Genomic DNA, 21,248 nt, shown 5'->3' with positions numbered 1-21,248 from the left:
TCCCCAGCTTCTTTTATTTCAAGGCTACTCTGCACTAAATAACAGAGGAAGACGGGCTCTGCAGCAGTCTGCAGTCGCCACACCTGGGCCTTCACTTCCTTCCTGCCCTCCCCGGGAATTCTTCACTTTCACCACCTGCAGAGGGACAGTAGTGAAGGTGGGGGAGGAGGGACAGCATTTACACCTTTCCTCCCTCTTTGGCCCAGCAATTTTATTCCCTCTCAGCACCATTAGAGCAAACCTGTCCAGGCTTGTGAAGAGGTAAAATTCTCTTCTTCTCCTTACTACTACACATCACAAACGAGACAGTGGGCGTGTGTGTGTTGCATCTGTGTATATGTACAGAGAAGAGAAATAGGCATCTGAGACAAAAAATAATAATTATTAAAATATGTGCCGGTTGTCCACTGAAGTCCAATAACATGACTATTTCACCCCTAAACAACAGCTGAGAAATGTTCAACTGGGAAAAAAAGCCACGTCAGTGAGCCACTCCACTTGACTCCAACATCTTATTCAGGGTTCAAAAGGTTTTGTGTTGCTAGTGGCCTCTGCTGGCTGCAAATTGAACTGAAGCTACACATTTAGGTGTTTCCATCAGGGGCTCTTTATTACTGACCCCTGGCCAATAATATAAAGAGATAAGTGACTACTGGAAAAAACTGAAGCTAAAAACCTTCCTGTGACTCCTGTGGCTGAGATTTAGACCAGCAGACCTGCGCATGGTGCTCAATGGATCCACAAGAATGCATAAATGTTTCCTTTTGTTTATTTACAGGACACATCAAACAATGCAATATCAATATACATATAAACTGTTCACATGTAGCATGTTATAAACAGAGGTCCAGTATTGTATGAGATTAGTACTGTATGAGGTACAGATTTAAAGGTCATGAATATGATAACAACATAACAAATGCGTACATAATCAATGCAAGAATATTAACAGAGCTTTATCGTGGTTGTAGGTCCCTCTCTGGATAAAGTGGCTGCCCAACACAAAGATAAAGAATTGATTTTTTTATGGTCATCATCTCATATACAATGTCAACAAGCAATCGATAATAAACAGCTTTATCTTTGTCCCAGAGCAAGTTTATTGTATATATCATTGACAGATGACTAAATGAGTGTGTCAAATCTGAAGTGTATTTGAGCAATTCCAACACTGAGCGCTTTTCTTTCTTCTAAGAAACTGTAAAACACTAATGCAATTATAGCATTTGTTCTCTCAACATAGCAGCCTGTATCTTAAAAAAAAAAAAAATCAAATAATGTACAAAATCATTGATACTGATATATTTCTGATATTGAAACACTGCAGTGCTGTTTGCGGTGAGTGGAAGGCCACTACAAGTACCGATGTGTTTTTAACCAACTTTGTGTATATATATATGTGTGTGTATATATATATATATATATATATATACACATACATATACATATATACACACACACACATATATATATACAAAGTTGGTTAAATATATATATGTTTTTGTTTTTTTAAGGTTTACTTATAATAGTTTTCTATGATTTCTCTCATTTCATTACGCACGCACGCACATACACACACCCACGCACACTTTCATTTAAATGTTGCTTTAAAAGTGGTCATATTCACATACATCTTAATAGAGGAGAAATATTTAACATGTTCAGAGAAGCCACATGCTGCACATGTATAGTAGGCTATGGTTTAAAAAAATAGACATTTTACATTGCATAGATAAAATAAGATGTAAGTGATATAGCTAGCTTTCCCAAAAATCCAAATTATACATATTTGCTGCAATGCTTTTGCATATATGTAACTCTATAGGAAAATACTGCATGCTGGACAGATGCAGCAGTCTAGAGGTGTTTCTACATTGGCTACACCTCTGTTAAGGTTAATACTTTTAATGAAGTTTTTTTTGGTTTAATATTAGAAAAAAAAGTTTTACATGCAACACGGTAAGGTTTTCTTGATTTCTCCAGAAAAATGCTATGATTCTTAAGAAAACCAGCCATTGTGTTATGTATTTAAAATATGTTTTAAAAATGAATTTTTCTAAATGTATAAGTCATGGCTTGTATCTGTAGAAAAGGATTACACACATCTTAATGATTTTGTTGTTTTCTTAAATGGCTACTCTACAGTTGATTAAAAAATTACACAATAGAAGAATTTTTACATTTTTTTATGTTAAAATATGTCATTGAATGTCCTGGTGCTGGTAAGTGATCATTTTGAATGTAACATCCAGTTAATATCCAGAATCAGTATCCACGTAATCGCCATCTTCAGTCTTTAAATTTCATAAAAAGTCCTCAGTTAGCATCTGGCCTTAAGTCTTTATTTCTTGTTTCCAGTCTCTCCAGGAGATCAGCTCAGTTTGAAGCAGGCCTACTTACTCTTCTGCGAGCCAATCATCACCTTGGACACAAAGTTGACAATGGCACTTGCTGGCTGCTCAGGGTCGTGCTCTGCAAACAGGTGGCATATATTGTCCATGGAAGTGCCAGTTTTCCTCGCCACAAAGCCAAAGATCCTGAGGAGGTGGAACAAAGAACTTAATAGTTGTACTGTCATCTGCCACAAACTGACCCATAGCCCATTTAAAATTAACTGGATTGATGCTGTTGTGGTTGTAGGTATGCAAAAAATAACAATAACTGACTTACTTTGCTGAAGGGCAGCCATCTTTTTTCCACCTGTGATCAGTGAAAAGAGGATAATGTCATTAGTTTATTAGACTTTGTTTAATACATTGAATCTCACTGTCCACCTTCACATTCAAAATTAGCAATTTATTCGAATTGGTACGTTTTTCAATATTCCTTTGATTCTATCATTTCCTGCCCTAGTTGTAATAATCTAGAAGATATTTTGTCATTTTCCACCTTTTAATAAAAACAGGCTGGTTTAACAATAACCAGCATTCAGAAAACCCTTAAATTACATGTGTTTAAAGTTGTTGAAAAGATCCAAGGCCTTCGAGAGGGTAATACATTTAAAAAGCTTTTACATTCTTTCTGATTGCTTATACATATCTTTAAACTATGGGCTATTTTTGAAAAACTCTAAACACTAACCACAAAACCTTACACCAAACCAGAAAAAACATCAGAAATCTCTTGCAAAAGCAAACTATTCTTGCAAAACTCTTCAAACTCTTTTAAAACATTCTACACATAAACCATTATTTGAATAAGCACACAAAGCACCCACTGGAAGTATAAATGAAGAACACTTGTGGCTTTTGCTTTTTCTGTTTGCAGGGCATGGCAGTTTACAATACAGTTTTATCATACATGTACACACATACACATAGGTATCCAAAATGTGTGAAGTATGCATGTGTATTCAGAACATAAACTATCAATACAAATAAGGGGGAAAAGTTTTTTAATTTTTTCTCTCAAAATGATCAACACCCCTTAAACAACAAGAGCGCAGCGAGTGAACTGATACTCTAAAAGTGTTTTCACATGTCAGTGTGGAAAGGCAATTGGCAAAAAAGTGTAGCATGTAGAGACCAATGTTTACAGTTTTGCATGTGTGTGTTACTAAATTGCAAACTGAGTGTAAAGCAATGAGTTGTGTTTACAGTTTTGCAAAAAAGTGTGTTATAAAATTACAAAGTGAGTGTAAAGTGGAGAATATGCATTCAGTTTGGCACACTTGGTAAATGCATTGGCTACAAGTGTCACCGTTTTTTTCTGAATACTTGAACACTAACAGTGATTCTTGAAGCACTATATTTGACACCATTAACACAACAACAATCAGAAAAAACACCTTATGGCTACTTAGTCATAGTTAAAGTTAAAACCATGCTTAAATGTTTCAGCCATTAAAACAAAGCAAGTACTTCCCCTGATCTCTTGAGTGCCTCGGATCTTTTCAACAATTCTAAACTAAAGGGATCCCCAAACTGAAGAGCATCAGAAGGATACCTTTCTACACCCAAGCACGGTTCAATGCGTCTGTTTTTTGACTGACATGCATTTTAACTTTAAATCAGCAATACTCACTTTCTATCTTGAGGGTCCAATGCACAAAATATGACTGTATTGACATTGTAATGCCTCCTGAAGAAGAGCCTAAAAAGAGACAAAGTGACAGTTGTTGTAAGAAGTCTGTCTTTGCAGGTAGGTATGATGTTTGTGTGTGTGTATATGTGTGTTGCACTCACTTCCTCTGGTTATCGGTGAGAGTGATGCCCTGTGAGGACACCTTGAAGTGGACCACGGTAGAAGTTGGTAGGAGGTTGGAGCTCAGAGTCATAGTTGTTGCTTTCTGCACCGCCTGGACACCTGTCAGAGACTCCATCTCCACGGAGCCCAGGTACCACACATTACAGGCTGTAGGAGCACACAAAAGCAAATGACTATAGAGCAACTCTATTCAGGGACACACTGAAAAGGTGTCACAGACCATAATAACAGGACAAGGAAAATAGCTATAAGTACATGCATCAATTTCCAAAGCTGCTTGTGCCCACTGATTGTGATGGCATTTGTGTACAGTCCCACTGTTGCTCTGTCATATTGGCTATTCACAGAAAGTGATCTCACACGCCTGATTACCTGCTCCCTGTTTAAGCAGCTCAGCAGCAGAGTTGGTAACTGATTGTGAAGTATTCTCCACAACATCTTCTAAAGGATCTATAAACAAGAACAACAAAAATACAAGTGAGATTATTTATTGAAAACCATCACAGTTATATATAAAAATTAAATTGCTAATGGCCAGACAGAAAAAAATAGATAGATAGATGGCTCCAAAACTCAAATAATGTTAATTTTCTACTTTGACCTAACCCAAGAAATTAAAACTGTATAACTGTGTGTAGTTGTGTGTGCGTGTGTGTGTGTTTGTTTACCTCTGTCTGGTATAATAAGTTTACAGGGAAGGGCCAAGGGTGTGATTGAATGTTGGCAGACCAGCGCAGTTAAGCTTCCTGTAAAAAAGGACAGCACATACAATCAAAATTACAGAGACATGATGCTTATTGAGACAGGAATTTCTTGTTTTTTTTTTTACAGTGTACTGCAAGAGTGTACATCATTTTTAGCTTTGAAAGAAAAATAAATCCACAGAGACAAGAAACTGTCATACATCATTGATATATTTTTTTAAAGGAAAAAGAATATACAATGCAAATGTATTACTAAAAACAGAAAAACATGAATTAAAGTAAATAAACAATAACACTAATTGGTTTGATCATCCATGTAATCATTTCCCTACATCGGCTTAAATAGTTTCTTGTTATGCACTCATAAAAGCCTGAAATCACGCAATTTTAAGACTAACAAGAAAATATCGAAAATCCTGGTTAGAAATTTAAATGCCAGGTGCATTATAGTTCTTTTCTTATTGCTTAGGCACTATCTTTGAAACAATAAGCTATTTTGTAAAACTCTACACACTAATCACAAAACCTTACACCAAACCAGCAAAACATTATACAGCTCTTGCAAACTAGCAAACTATTCTTGCAAAAGCCTTAACAATGTAAAGACCCATGTTTACAGTTTTGCTAGAAGTGTGTTATTAAATTACAAACTGAGTGTAAAGCAGATAACTTGCACTCAGTTGGACACAGTTGGTATATGCATTGTCTACAAGTGTTAATGGTTTCAAAGATAGTGTTTCAAGAATCACTGTTAGTGTTTAAACATTCAGAAAAAACTGTAATCTGTCATGTTACCACCATCCAGTGGTACAATGCACCACACACCAATAGAGGGCAATATTATTCATAAAGTCCTGATCTTTGGTGTAATTTAACCAGATGGTGTCACTGTTGTAAGCCAACTATGTACACAGACATTTTAATAAAGTGGGCACTCACCAAAATAGGGCTCATTGGGGCAACCCTTCAACCGAACCCCTTTCTGTGTACACTCAATCAGGAAGTGACGTACTAATTCATTGGATAGATCGCCGCCTGTTTGAAAAAAAAACAAAAAAACAATATATCGAAAGAGACAGAAGAAATATTTAATTCCTCACAGCAGTCTATGATCTGTTTTAGCCAAACTGTCCGCTATTTGACACACAGTGTTTGGTCTGACCTAAATAACAGCTTTGAGCATTTGTCTCAGTACAACATGTAATTTTCCAGCCTTGAAGAGTTACATAAAACATATTAAATTGCTACATTCAATCTCACCAGAGATGAATGGGATTATGATTCAACAGAAGCGCCTCTGAGGGGGCAGGAGGAGTCTATGTGAAGAATGTCTTGACACAAAGGCTTGGAGAAAGGCCTGCTATTTAAAGTGGGTTGGGTTTCACACTTATAAGAAGCCACAATGCCCTAAGCCAAGAATGTGGAGAAGGACCGTGTCATGATGTCACCACAGGTGCCCTCGGACTGCAAAGGGATGAGGGCAAACAAAAGGACAGGTGTGAAGGGGAATAAAATAAATGGGCTGAACTCTGCGGTGGGCTGGTGCAGGAAAGGGATGAGGACACACTTTGTGTCAGAAATATACCTTACAATTAGTACAACTTGTTTTTGAGACACATTGTGAGGGATTTAATGTCCCTGGGCTTGTTTCTGCATAAGAGAAAGTGATGTATGAATCTCCATTATCACTCAGTCAGCCATTGTTTTCGTGTTGAAACATGGCCAGAGAATGTTTGGCCAGCTTTCACTGGAGACTTTGTTTCTTTCTAAAAAAATCCCTCCCTGTATTTCCTGAATATGCACAACACACTAACCACAGAGTAACCAAGAAGTCTGTTTTGACCCCAGTCCCTGGTCTACATCAGGCATCTACTGTATATCCATGCCCCGAGTTATGTGGGGCAGGGAGCTTCCCAGCAGAAGGCCCTGGGATCAGAGCAGGCTTATGGTCCCAGCACATCCTTTGTTAAGGGGTGAAACATTAGCTGTACATCTAAGAGTATCAGGCAATAGGGGACTGTTTGGCTTCATCGTGATGATGCCCAAGAGAGAACACAAAGTGAGGAGCTCTCGCACACAAACAGTAAGAGGGACTCTCAGGTTCCAACATACAGGAGAATATGGTGTGCTGTAACTGTAGATGGCTTTGTGAGTGATTGTGTTATGTATGATTCCCAGCATGCCCCTGCTACTGGACCAATCCCTGGTATCTCCTATTTGCTTTCTATCAGTCAGTGAGAAGAGAAGATCAATATCAATCTCAGGCCTGTAGTTTACCCCAAAGACTGAAAAAAGGAGGAATATAAAACATGTTGTTTAAGGGGGAATAAATTATGTGCTGGAACAAGTAAATCCAATTTTAATCAGAATTGTTGCTGTTATATTAATGTTCATGTGAAAGTTAAACAAACAAAATCCATTGTTTAAATAAGTCAGCCTTAAAGGTGTTGGCAGGCTAGCTACTCCCCCGAGTTTCCAGTCTTTATGCTGAGCTAAGCTAATCACGTCAGACTTAAGCTGTATACTTCACACAGACAGACAGAGAGATTTATATTAATCTTTTCATTTCATTCCCAGAAAGAAAGCAAACAAGTGTATTTCCCAAAATGTTGGATCTTAGTTTAAACTGATTATGAATAACAAAACCATTTTAAAACAAAAAGCCAAAATCTGTTTATTCACATCTATCGTACCTTTCTTGGTCTGTTGGAGAACTGAGGGTGGGGGTGTAGCCACCTTCATTGCCAACCCGTAGGCCCCTCTGAAGGAATGGCTGTCCCGCACAATAAAGCATCCAGGCTCCTTGTCCTTTAAGACTGAAATGGCTGAGTGAAAGAAACATAATGATTGTGAGGTTGCTATATATTTTTCAACACAAAAAACGTTATTTTCCTTAATTACCTTAATTACAAAATACAGAAAATGTGAACCTACCTTGATCCCTTGAGATATCTGGCTTATACCAGAATTTTGATGTGTCCTGCACAAATTTTACAGTAACCTGCTTGCTGGCCAGTACATCTGGAAAACACACCATAAATCAGCCAAAACAATGATAGCAGTATTTATTTGTGTGTGTTTGTGGAACTTAGCTCACCTGGCAGAGGTGAGGCTGTGCCTGGCATCTGAAATGAGAGGTCAGGCAAGACGTTGGGGAAGGGAATACTCAGGGAGCTCCCACTGTGGGGACTTGAGAACCCACTGAGAGCTGGAGAGGCAGTTCCCAGTGAATGCTCCCCATCTGATGCCCTCTTCTTCTCAGGCAGAAGAGGGGGCTGAATCTGGGGTGGCTGTGACTGATTCTGATTCCCATCCAAGGAGTTGAGAAGATCCCTTTTCATGCCTCCGTTGTCCAGCAGAGAGGAGGCGGAGGTGGGACAGTCTATGCCATAACCGAGACCCAAGTCGTCCTGTTCATCAAAGCTTTGAGCAGGACTGCGGCTGAGAGCGTAGCGAGCCATGCGGCTTCGCTGGCTGCTTCGAGGTGAGCTGTGGGCATTTGGGGCAGGGTGGATGTGAGGGTGGTGCAGTGGAGGAGATTGGTGGCCATAGTCCAGTGAAGTGGAGTTTGGCGGTGCTTGTCTGGCAGAGGGGTAGCTGCTCAGAGACGGGTGGCAGCTCAGGACGGGATGCTCTGGCCAAGACTGGTTTATTGATGAGCTTTTGAGAAAATAAATGCATGGTAGCACACAGTCAGTAAGCATTGTTTACATATTTGATGTTAAAACTGAAATCAAACAGTCCTTCTAAGAAATTAGAATCATCTGCTAGTACTGTCAATCCAACTGAAAATCAACACTCAAGTCTTAAGTTTGTTTTGGACATTCTGCCCGTTAGCTGTTAAAGAAATTGCTTAACGCTGCTTTGAAGTTCTGGGTTAGACATATTTCTACCTTTCTGTCCGCTGAAGGGTCCCAACAATGGAGGCAGAGTGTGTAGCATTCAGCGTCCTGTGGCAGTTGATGGAGGAGTCTGGCAAACTGTCAACTCCAACATGACTCATCATCTCTGAATATCCCCTGGGTTCTGTGTAAGTGCAAGAATATAAATTAAGATGTCACTTCTAGCACATTTATGAACACATTCCCAGTAAGGGTGGAGCTGTTTGGTTTTAAATGTATTACATGAAAATAAATAAAAACATGACTTGTTATAACAACTAGGACTGTCTGAAAAAAAATCGCCACATAATATGGAAAAATACCCGCGGGAGATAGCTCTGGATTCATTCCAGTAACAAACAATCAATTCTGGAGTTTAAATGTAACTCTGTCCACACCCTTTAACCCAGCCATCAATCTATATAAAACCAATCACAGATCCCTGCCACAACCCACAAAGTAAACCAAGTAGACTCTAGAAATTAAAAGCCCTTATATACATAATTAGCTAAAGTCATTCGTTTTAATCAACTGTAACCTGGAGCCTCTCACAGCCTCAAACCAAAGACTTCATGTTCCAACTCAGACTTTACAGCCTGGCTTTTACTTTTACAGTAACAATAGGGGCAACGCTGAAAGAATTGCTGGTTTCTCCTTGTTCTTGTTTTGCCTCTGTGTACACAGAGACACTTTCATGGGGGAAGTAAAGTTTTTTTTGTGTCATGCTTCCTGACCCGCAGTAACCATGGAGATGTGGCAGGACTAAATGTAGTGATTTTTGCCTGGGTGTCTGAGGTAGCAAGAGGCACACCGGGGGGACAGATCTGCTCCCAGGCCCTACAGCCTTAGACATACTGTAGATCACTATGGAAACAAGCTAATAAGGGCTCAAAGCGAAATCAAAATGAAAGTGGAGGTTATGTTCATGGTGAGATTTGTGCGTGGGTAGTGCCAGACATGTGCAATCCTGTGCTTTTCCAGTGAATCTCACTGACAACACTGATCAGTGCAACAAATACATCAGCAGACAGGCTCAAAAGCAGTATTATAATTACACTGAATAAGATGCATGAAAAAGATTGAGTAAACAATACATTCAACTTGAAAAGATTTGGAAATTTACATCAAAGTCCTTAAATGCTGGCCATACAAAGGGCTGTAATGCACAACTCTTTCCATCTCTGAGAACAATCTCATACCCAGGGTGTGTTCCACCTCAGATAAACCCAACAAAAAAAAAGAAAAACCCAATATATCAACACACACATCCACACACACACACACTGACTAAAATCTGAAGAACAACACTGTTATGTCTACAAAAACATCTTTCTCTTCAGTCCACGACCACGCAGACATTCTCCGAAAACCAAACATGAAGGTCAGAGAGTGGTTAGGAATCTCCCTGCTTTTGAAGTTTTGAGATGTCTTTGTTTTTAGACCCTTTCTGAAAAACTCAAATATTCCACAACAATGTCACCATTATCAGGTAAGACAAGGGGACCTGAAATAACTCTATTCTAATGTGTCAGTGAATCCCAACATGTAGTCACAGGGCAGACATAAAAGAAAACTCTTGCAATGACCTCCCGCTCACTGTGCGTCTTTCTATCACTCACTATCTTTAATTGGTTCAGTGGGAAAAAACGCAAGTCAACAGAAGATTGTGGAGAATGCAAAGAGACAATTTCTTTCTTCATTGCAACTTGGATGATTATGTTACTTATTACAATAAGTTGCCTCAAATCCAAATGCTTTAACAAAGGTCATGTGATGCACATTGTTCACAACTGAAATTCAAATGTTATGCACTGCTTCTGTTTTTCTTTAACATTCTTTTTATCTTCTATTCTGAGATATATGTATATCACACACACACACACACACACACACACACACACACACACACACACACACACACACACACACACACACACACACACACACACACACACACACACACACACACACACACACACACACACACACACACACACACACACACACGTAAGTAAGTAAGACAACTCTCTTTATTTAAGGCAGAAACAAATTATAACAGCTTTCTGTGATAAACAGTTTACAGATTTTCACTTAAGTTTGCATTTTTAATAAATCTGATCCTACCATGGTCTGTTCTGTAGCCTCCATAGGACTGCATGCTGGGAGATGGAGTTTGCCTGAGTATATTCAATTCTGATATATTTTTTACTGAAAACACAAAGCAAACAAGGACAAGCCATTTAGGTAAACCCAACAAAGACAACCGATCACAACAAAGAAAGCCTGGTAACAAATGCTTGCTAAATCAACTGCACAGGTAAACATACAGTACTTACCATAAGGTGTAGGCGGTGAGATAGGGAAGGCGGGCGTAGGTGGAGTCATGTCACTACCAGCCTCAACCCCGATGTCAATGTCCGGGCCCTGGGCCATGTAGTCAGCACTGCCAGTCCTGTATAACATGGGATGCTGGAACAAATAACAAACACACACATACATGCATGTAACCAACCATATAGAACAGATACACCGATTCACAAATATTATGCACACATGCTGAATTTACCTGGGACTGTGGTACACAGGAAGAGTACGTCCGCTGACCCCTGTACTCCTCTGCCCCACCCCACCCGGAGCCGCAGAAGGCTGGGTGATCTGTGACATCACTTCCTTGATGACTCAGAGTCCGTGTGACAACTCCATGTCCTTCACTGGACTGGACAGCTGGAAACACACATGTAGACATGGACAAGCAGGTAATTAAATGTTAAAAGATTTACCAGAATTATTAATTCCAAGGATGAAAAGTATGTTAAAAACACTGAAAGTTAGAATAGCAGCGCTTTGGCCAGTACGTTGAGCATTACATTCAGCAATATTTTCCAGCCCTGTACCTTCTTCTTGGTACTGTTAAGATGTCTGTCAACTCAGAAATAAAAAGCATAAACTCTTCAGAATCACATGAAAAGTAATCAAACTGTTTAATATGTGTGAAGCACAAACTAAATTCATTAGCTTGCTCAGAAATCACTCAGTTGGACAGCAGAAATCTGTACAACTATAACAAAATAATTATTTCATCAAATGATTTACGAAAAGTTAATTATTTTTTTTATTGAAAAAAAAGGTCTATTCCCATGTCATCTTTTTATATTGTGGTAGCTACTGTCATGATGACTCTCTGCACAAAGTTTGGGGTCGATGACATTTTTGTCATTCCATGAAGGAAAAGATCACACTGGTATGAACAGTATCTAACCCCAGAGGTGCTGCCTGCAGTAATGTTTTGAGAGGACAGCTGAGGAATGCCAGAGGTCTAGCTGGTGGTCTGGAGGGTGTGGAGTGTGGGGGGTTCAATGTTGTGACTACTCTAAAGAGTGCTGCCACTCAGCACCAGGGTGTTAATTTGAGCCCTCCCAGTGAGCTCCGGCCTCTTCAACCCTGAAGAATGCTAATGGTGCAGAAGTGCTAATGGCGGGGGAACATTACTCACACTGTCCGGGGCGGGTATGGATGACACAGACAGTGTCATACATAATTGGGAGTGTTTCTCCATGCATGCATCGCAGTGACACATGTTTTTACTTTATTACATTAATAAGCCTCACAGAATTATGTATACAGTATGTGTATACCATAGACCCACATAGTCCTTGGCTTTTGTCTGTATGTTGGTTAAGAGGTGTGAGAGGCAGTCATGGGGACAGGTGACATGGATCTGAATGGTTCAAGACAAATTCATTCTCTCCAATGATTTACAGTTTTTAATTGAACCAAATATATATTTTGTGTTGGGCAATATGAGAAGTATCTGTATACTGTGAGGCAACAGAGATTTAGTTATGCTGTTTTTACTGAGATAACGGTGCAAGGTTATGCTGCAAATCAGTGATAATCAATAATTAATTAAAGTAATAGTGTAACGCTGATATCAAGAGAAGGAGGAGCTGGAAACATATGCGTATCATTTAGTGTTTCCCACCGAATTTTGAGAGACTATGGTAGTTAGACCTCAGAAATGAAATGAATGAAATGTTGTACATGTTTAAGTCAAATGCATCATTCTGGCTCACTCTGAGAGCAAAATGAAGAGGTTATATCTATATAAAATACACATTTTGTACTCTAAACAATTTTGTGCTTTAGTAATTTAACTACTGGTTGTATAGGTATGAATACAACCAGTACCATGAACACACCCACAAAGCATGGGAAAGAAATTGTACTAGTGTTCCAAACAAACCATTAAAAAAAAGACTGATGTCCATATTTCAAATCTGAAACAAAGAAACCAAAGGTGAGTATCCAAGTTCAACTAATTCACAAGGGCAGAGTAGCTCTATATATATATATAAAAATATATATATAGTAGCTATGCATTTTATCAAATGCCATTATAATTATAAAAAATATAGAAAATGTCAATATGAAGGTATGACAATTGAAGTGTTGCTCAAGCCTCATGTGGAGATCATCCTCCTTCTCCCTGAGCATTCACCACCTCTCATATCATGCTGCATTGTCGACACCTCCAGTTACCATCACACAACATACATTCTGTAACCTCTCCTTTTCTTTCTCTAAGTGCAATCAAGGATGTTTAAAAAATAACTTTGAACAACATATTAATTTATGACAAAATGATCCAACAGTGAAAATAGTAACATGGAGGCTTGGTGCAATGATATGATGAATAGACAGTAAAGCTTTAGTTTAGTTACATGGATACTGGATGCAAACTTTAGCAACAAAACAGTATCAGAGCATAAAAAGGTCTTAGAAAGTCATGATGCATCATCCATAAAATGATTAAATCCGCCTTCCTTTATTATCTCCAAGAGCCATGGCTGCTGTCACCAGTGCAAAAAGATTAAAACCTACATTAAAAGCAAACAATCCATTACTTCCTACATGTTCTTTGTAAATTAGCAAAGCTATAGCCTTCAGTGTTTGTTTCTTGGAATGACGCTAATGTGTAGCAGATATGCACAGACAGGTACGCCTTTGGAATCAAATGGAAAAAATATTTGCCTCTGGGCTCACTTGTTCCTTCTTTGGAAATTCCTCAGGCTTCCCCATCTTGTGCCCCCTGCAACCACACACACATGATGGAGTGTGATACATGCAGTGCTAACACCTTAGCAGGTTTCTGCTTTTTCTCTGCTTCACTGATTTTCAGCTAAAAACACCCATGGAGGAGTAAGCTAACTATTGTTCAGTTAGGAGTATCAAATCTGATGACCTGTAAGTTTGCTGTCTAATAATATTTAAGATGTTTTTAACATAGAAGCCATTAGCTGACATGATTTTGTTTACCATAATTAAGGGGCTGTAGATCTAGCAATTTCATTAAATTTTACAGCTTTTCGGTCGAGGCAGACATACTGTGAAGTTACATCCTGCAAGCATGCAAGCCTTAGGATCAGTTACAACATGAAGTGGAAATAGCTTTGGCAGATATCTCCTGTCAATACAAGAGCCATTATGTTGCATAATCTACAATCTGTCCACACAACAAACCTAACAACAATCACAGAATACATTTTAACATAGGAGCATATCCCTGAACTGCACTTTCCAAATCACAATATGTTGAAAAAAACCTGGAAAGATGGAGGTGCAATGTTGCAACAACCTGAGTCAAAAAGTAAGGGAGCATCTATTGGAGATTACCAATATTAAATGCGTAATACAACCACAAGCTGCCAGTCTGCAATATGTCTGAGGGAAACACAGTTTTAAGGATTTTTAAAAATCTGTCTTCCTCTAAATGCAGTCTCTATAATCAAACACGGAGAGATGGCAATGTTCAGAAAGGTCGAGGACAGCTGCTCTCTTTCTATTCATGTACTTTACTGATCTCCAAGTCAGATAGCTATACAGACAAGTCTGGACAGTGCTCTTTCTCAGAAACACACTGAAAACATCTGAAAACCTGGCAGCAACCCTGCTATTTCTGCCACTAAAACACGCCAGGTGGAAGAGGGAGAGAAGGCGTGCTTTGTTAAGTTAACTCTGTAGTGAAGGAGAAGAAAAGTTGATGCTGTTGGAGAGAAACTACTTTTTTAAAATATTTCTAGCATGTTGATAAAAAACGTTTTATCACTTATATCCTTGCGATATCATCAGACATTTCTAGGAAAACAACCTCTGGTTTCATAATGACTGTCACACATTTCATTTCACCACCACATTTGTAGACAACATCACATCATCACCACCACCACACCCAGACTGTCTGACTATCTTACCTGTCTGCTGCATGTTTTTCAGCGTTGCTGCATTATTATCGTTGAATCTGATATTGATGCCGTTTGTGCATTTGGTGACTGAGCCGTTCACGTGTGCCCCACCGTTCCTCTTAATGGAGCTGGTGTGGCTCGATACCGGCACGAATGCGTGATCCAGGTCCATGATCAGCTGGTTGAGCTGGTCGATGGAGTTGTCAATGTCCATCGTTAGAGATTTGAACTCTTCGTCCCGTTTGTTGTTGTTGTTATTGTTTAGTGTTGCCTGCTCCTTGTGAGGCGCTGTGTCTCTCAGAGCATCCGTTGTCGAGTCCCTAGTGGGGACCTGTGGCTCGGTCGGCAGCCCGGCTTTGGGTGAACTGCTCACTTGTTTGTTCCCTGGGTATCTGTCTGTATCATTTCCAACCTCTGGCATGTAAATAAACTGTTGTGCAGCAACCAACTGTTGCTGGCGGACCCAGGACTGTGTGGAATAGCTTCCCTGTCTGTACACATGCTGCTTTGGCATAGAAGCACTGCTGGGATTAGACAAGGCCACAGAGTTGCTCCTGGAGCTTAGACAGCCCCTTCTAGCCTCAGCATAGGCTCTGTCATACTCCTCCATGGGGGGAGGTCCAGGGTGGTGGAGATGGTGGTGCTGGCTTTGGGTTTGCTGCTCCTCTACTCCAGGACTCCCAAAGCCATCTGATAGAAGGGAGTTCTGGCTGCTCTTGTGGCAGGAGGACGACAAGGTCCCTAAGCTGTCCACACTGTGCAGATCATGACCTGTAATGACCTCATCATCTAGGATGTCAGTTTCTCTCTCTCTGGGACGGGGATCCCCGTTGATGTGCACTTGTGCTGGGACTATCTGCTGCATGCCCACTCTAGGGCCTTGATCATCCATTTCCTCCAGTGAGGGGTCCTCAACACCAAAGCCGCTCAGAAGGCGCTTCAGTTGGACCTTTTCCTGCTGGCTGGGACCGAGGTTGGGCTTGATGGTGGCAGTGGTGGTGGTAATAGGTGTAGGTCTGTCTGCCCACAGAGAAGTGCTAGACAGGCCCGAGTCACTGCTGACAGAGAGGGCGTGGTCACTGTGATCAGGGCTGGAGGTGGCGGAGGTCGTGCGGGCCCCTCGGCCCAGCGTGGCTTCTCCTCCGTTGGTGCTCCGCTTGTTAGCCGCTTTGTCCTGGGTTAGGCCTTGAGAGCGTGGCGCTGTAAAATAGAAGAGATGCAGCGCTTCATACAGTCAGCTGGTATGGGCACACGAACACACAGAGACACACAAACAGCAGGTACTCACACAGACAAACATAAACGGCACAAACGCACAGATAAAACAAGACTTTGTTCACATGCAGTCATGTCACCCCACAAACGCCATCATTCAGAATCTGTTACTGACAAAGTCCAACACTTACAATCACACAGCACCTGACAAATACAACATTGCAGACATTACAGAGCAACATTTCACATCGACTAAAACATAGGAAAATTAACAGAGAAAACATGTAAATGAATTGAGACAAGTCACCTATTACATGTGTAAAATACTAGTTAAAATCAACCAAATTATATACATGTCTTTTTGATGTTCTAATGTCAGTGTATTTCCAGCAAAAATATTCCAGTCATCTTGCCACAACAACTTCTCTCCGATCAATTTTCCAGGTGAACTACCGAGGTGCTAGCGTTTGCAGCACACAGCAGACAAAGGTATTCCTCATGCTCAGGTTATATAAGAGATGTTGAGAGTCTTCTGTATGCTGCTACAAGAGTCACACGGTGGATCTTCGGATGCATTCCCATGCATTCCTCACCCTACTGTGATTAAGCCACCCTACTCCCTCTCGCCTGCCCTTTGACCCCCAGCATATGTCCAAACAACCTCGTTAATCCTCAAAAGTCAAAGAAAAATCACAGAGGTCAGTCATTTTGCAAGGCTGAGTCAAATCCATCATGGCATAGACTTATGTAAAATGAGGGCTGAAGAATTCCAGAATTCCAAGTGCATGTGAACAGCGTTGCCAAGTAAGTAAAACTCGCTGTTTCACTGTCACTCTTTCTGCCTCAACAAAAGAGAGCTCAAACATGACTCCTACGCTTCTCCCTCAATCTGCCGCCTTAAGTACTTGCCTTTCAGTCAAACCATGACCGGAGGATCTAAATACTAGACATGCATGATAAAAGCCCCCCCCCCCCTTCTCTCTCCAAAAGCTCCTGTATGTATGACTTGACCCCCGCTTACACAAACACACCGGTGGGACTTGCATCCGGCCTTGAGCAGCCTCGGCTCAAGCCTCCACGCAGGTCAGTTCAGCTGGGAGTTTTCCATCAAATCCCTCTCATAACATTCATCTTGGCAAGGTGCAAGCAGGTTTTAAGTCAGAGGTTTCCCCTTTCCCTCCATGCTGCCCGTGTTCCTCTGTCTTTCTCTGTTCCCCCCTGTCATCGTCCTGCCTCTCTTTTCTTTTCCCTCCTCCTCCTTCTCCTCACGGCCCCCAATCTGTCTCAAGAAAAAAAAAAAAACATCTCCTACCTTTACTGCCACTGCCAGGTAAGCATGCAAGAGAATCCCCATCTCCAGCAAAACAAAAGAAGAGGAGAAGAGGCAACGCAGACACATGAGAGCGGACATGGCTTTTACCCAGCAGATAATAGTCAGGGTCAAATCAAGGGAGTTCGAATAAGTTGGCCCTGCTTTCTTTCTCTGCTGAGAAGGTGAGAGTGTTTGCACTCCACACAAGGGGGGACCTTGAGATCTCCAAATAAGGGCAGAAGAATGTAAACAAGTGGGGCGGGGCTTAGGTGTGGGGGCGGGTCTAAGGAAAGCAGTAACCCGACCTCTTGCCCTGCATCAGGGGGACTACCCCACTGGGGAGAAAAAAGAATAAAAAAAGAGGGAAAGAAAGAAAGAAAGAGGGCGGCCCAGAGAGGATCAGAGAATGAAAACAACATTCCTGCAGCTCCAGACTTTTTCACTCTGTAAAAAGACACTTTTTAATTAAAGCAATCCTTGCCTTCTACTTGGAGCTCTGGGCAATTTTCACAAAAAGCAGCAGCCAAGTTGTTTTTCTCTCACTCTTCTGTGTCATTAAATGACATGCCTGCCGCCCACATGTACAGTATTGGCAAGAAACAGATGTGCCCCTCAATTACGGGGTTCTGCATTTGTTTAAAAAACTTTTTACCTATCAGGATTGCACTGACATCAACCAAGCACATGAAACTTGAGAAAAAAAATCAGTCAAACCATTTATATCTAGCACTCATAATGTTGGTTATTGTGGTATGGTCAGTCCCTGAATAATATGCCAATTACAGTGCAGAGAGCGGTGAAACCAGAACTGTTCCTCTAGCTGCTCTCATATCACAGGAGGAGGCCTGGTAGTGAATGGCTATGCAATTACCCAACCCTTTCCATTCCATTCCATCTCAGTTACTACCATCCCGCACCTCCTGAATGCCAAAACCATGAGTCGTGAGCATAATGATGATGATCATCTTCATTTTCTTCCGGCCAAGCTTCTACATGTGCCTCCAATGTGTACACAACAGCCCTAAAAATCCAGTGTACAGTTAGTACAGGACAAAGTGTACATACAGAACGCATAGTAAGGAATTCATGGTTGAGGGGAAACCCCTTTATAGAGCTGGTAAATTGGACAAAAGCATTTTGTCACATACCCGCAGTAGTATTGTAGTATTTAGGCATGCAGTAAGTTAAGGTATCCATTTGAACATTTCTTTCTATTGCAATACAATGGATGCAAATTAAAATCCTCTTGTAGTGCTAAAAGTATTGAACAATCCAATTATATTGAAAACAAGCTATTTTTGGAGAAAATGTATTTAATTACAATTCAATTTAATTAGAACAAAATTTCCAATGACAGCTGTATATAGAGTTAATTGTTGATTCAAATTTTCATATTTTTGAGCACTTTAAGGATGTCTCGTCCGTACTGGAACAACCACTAAATGGACTTTGACGTTAGATTGCTTTGTCAGCTACTTTTTCTGTGGTCTGGAAAGAACTACTAAGCACAACTTTAAAGCCAACATGGATAAAAAGAACTTAACATGCTCAAAAAAAAAAAGGAAATTCCAAACACCCACTATTCCATGACAACTGGGCAATCTCATCTGCTGATGAATATTGTGTGATACAACTGAAAGCTCCAGGACAGCTACTACAAATTAACATTGAGTTTGATGATTTGGATGTATTTATTTTGTAGGGGTGTTGGCACCCAAAACTTCTGATATAACTATGAATAACTATTCAGCATTTGTCAATTAATCAATCAATCAACTTCTTTCTACAGTCAGCAGTAGACCAGCTTTGACAGAAAACTCAAATAAACACCCTTTCTGAACAAACAATCTTTTAAAATTAAATTCTTAATTCACACATGGGGATAAACACACACACACACACACACACACACACACACACACACACACACACACACACACACACACACACACACACACACACACACACACACACACACACACACACACACACACACACACACACACACACACACACACACACACACACACACACACACACACACACACACACACACACACACACACACACACACACGATGCTTACTGAAGAAAACCCATTGAAGTAAATTAGGTTTTCTTTTCACAGCCTTAGCGCTACAGTGGCAAACGTTTTTTGAGACTTCCTCCTCCTGACCAGCCTGTGAGTGACAGCCTCTCAGATGGAGACTGGGCTTGCTGGAGGACTGGTGGTAAGTAGATGTAGAATTCCAACAAAGCTCCCAGTCTTCCCTCTCAGATGTAGTGTTTACATGAGAAAACAAGGCTGTAAATATCCCACATGAATGCTCTGGAATCTTTTTGTTGCTTTGCTTTGATGAATTCTTAAATTTGAGTGTTTGCTCTTTCATTACATTCCAAGAGGTGTGCATAAAATTATATATGAATGTGTTGAGGTATTTAAAATGAACATTTGAAAAAAGGCAGCTCATTTTCATCAAGCTGAACTTATAAAAACACTCAATGAATCCTGGGAATGGGTGGATCTGTGTTTTAATGCTACCACCAACTCGCTCTATTCTGGGAGGTTGTTGTGAATTCTGTGGTTGAGTGGAGAGCAACAACTGCAGCTAAGACGGGACACCCCAACAAGGTGGCTCTGGGTGTGAGCCTGTCTGTGTGTGTGTGTGTGTGTGTGTGTGTGTGTGTGTGTGTGTGTGTGTGTGTGTGTGTGTGGGACGGTTAAAGCAAGCCTATTCATTTGATGAAACAACAAAATAGAAACCTCTTGAGAACAGCTCTTCCTTTGAACCCAGTATTTCCTACACACTCCTCCCTGTCCCTCACAAGAAACAACACTGCTTGTCACACTCATCATACTGCAACAAGAATTCTTGACTCCAATGTAAATTTTAGCTTTCAGTTCCTTTCCTCGCCATAATTAACAATCTTGTTTACACACAGCCTGTCCAGGTTAAAACTCCCACGATTGCAACATAAACCAAGCTAGCAGAGACTGTGTATGCATGTTAATGCAATCGCACAGCAGTCCCGCAATAACATGGAACAGGACCTGTCATGCTCTGTTAATTCCCTGAGAGAAAAATAGAGTGTGTGTCTGTTTGTGTAAGTGAGAAACACACTCAACACAGAAGAAGAGAAGTCATAGCGAGATAAAAGGGGGGAAACCACATGTAATGCCTAAATAACACCCTTTGCATACTTCTGCCATTCATAAAAACAGACTGATATTTTCACTCAGATGGAGTCTGATTCATTAGGTTGATGCTGTTTTCAGGATTGTTAAGTATTGTGAGTCATGAAGTGACTAATGCAGTGTAGCAACAGTACCTTCACCATCACAGATGTTCTGGTAGGAGTCCCAGCGGGTTAGAGAATCTGCTGTGTTGTAGTCCACAATAACATCTGCCCCGTTTTGCCACCTGTCAGGACCTGGACCCAAAAATAACATTTTTTGTAGATACTGTATCTGGGTTTGTTCTCAATACAAGGAGAAGCACGAAACAGTCACTAATTGTAACTTCAAAAATGGCTCTAGGGAAGAGAAAGAAAGTAGGATTTGACTTGTCGGGATATTTCTATGTAAAATTTTAGGGTTGGGGCCTTTTTTGGGGGAAATATGCTTTTTTGCTTTCTTGCCAAAAGTAATACCACTCTCATGTCTGTACAGAAGCAGGGATTTAGCTTAG

At 40.5% G+C, this 21,248-nt stretch overlaps 1 protein-coding gene across 1 annotated transcript in view; it reads right to left on the bottom strand.

Moving 5' to 3' along the window:
- Positions 1–759: 759 nt before the first annotated feature.
- Positions 760–21,248, bottom strand: part of LOC133991046 (tensin-3-like) — a 35,072-nt gene continuing 14,583 nt past the window's right edge. Inside the window, exons 12-27 of the mRNA XM_062429494.1 lie at positions 20,890–20,991; positions 15,043–16,233; positions 11,358–11,515; positions 11,128–11,260; positions 10,916–10,999; positions 8,804–8,936; positions 8,008–8,570; positions 7,845–7,931; positions 7,604–7,735; positions 5,850–5,945; positions 4,875–4,952; positions 4,579–4,656; positions 4,185–4,353; positions 4,024–4,092; positions 2,671–2,700; positions 760–2,537 (exon numbers count right to left, since the gene is read on the bottom strand). Coding sequence (XP_062285478.1) covers positions 2,393–2,537; positions 2,671–2,700; positions 4,024–4,092; positions 4,185–4,353; positions 4,579–4,656; positions 4,875–4,952; positions 5,850–5,945; positions 7,604–7,735; positions 7,845–7,931; positions 8,008–8,570; positions 8,804–8,936; positions 10,916–10,999; positions 11,128–11,260; positions 11,358–11,515; positions 15,043–16,233; positions 20,890–20,991 — 3,248 coding nt within the window. The 3' untranslated portion in view covers positions 760–2,392. The remainder of the gene's footprint in view (positions 2,538–2,670; positions 2,701–4,023; positions 4,093–4,184; positions 4,354–4,578; positions 4,657–4,874; positions 4,953–5,849; positions 5,946–7,603; positions 7,736–7,844; positions 7,932–8,007; positions 8,571–8,803; positions 8,937–10,915; positions 11,000–11,127; positions 11,261–11,357; positions 11,516–15,042; positions 16,234–20,889; positions 20,992–21,248) is intronic.

The sequence above is a fragment of the Scomber scombrus genome, chromosome 11 (assembly GCF_963691925.1).
Source record: "Scomber scombrus chromosome 11, fScoSco1.1, whole genome shotgun sequence".
Taxonomy (NCBI): Eukaryota; Metazoa; Chordata; class Actinopteri; order Scombriformes; family Scombridae; genus Scomber; species Scomber scombrus.
This window is presented reverse-complemented; position numbering and strand designations above follow the sequence as displayed.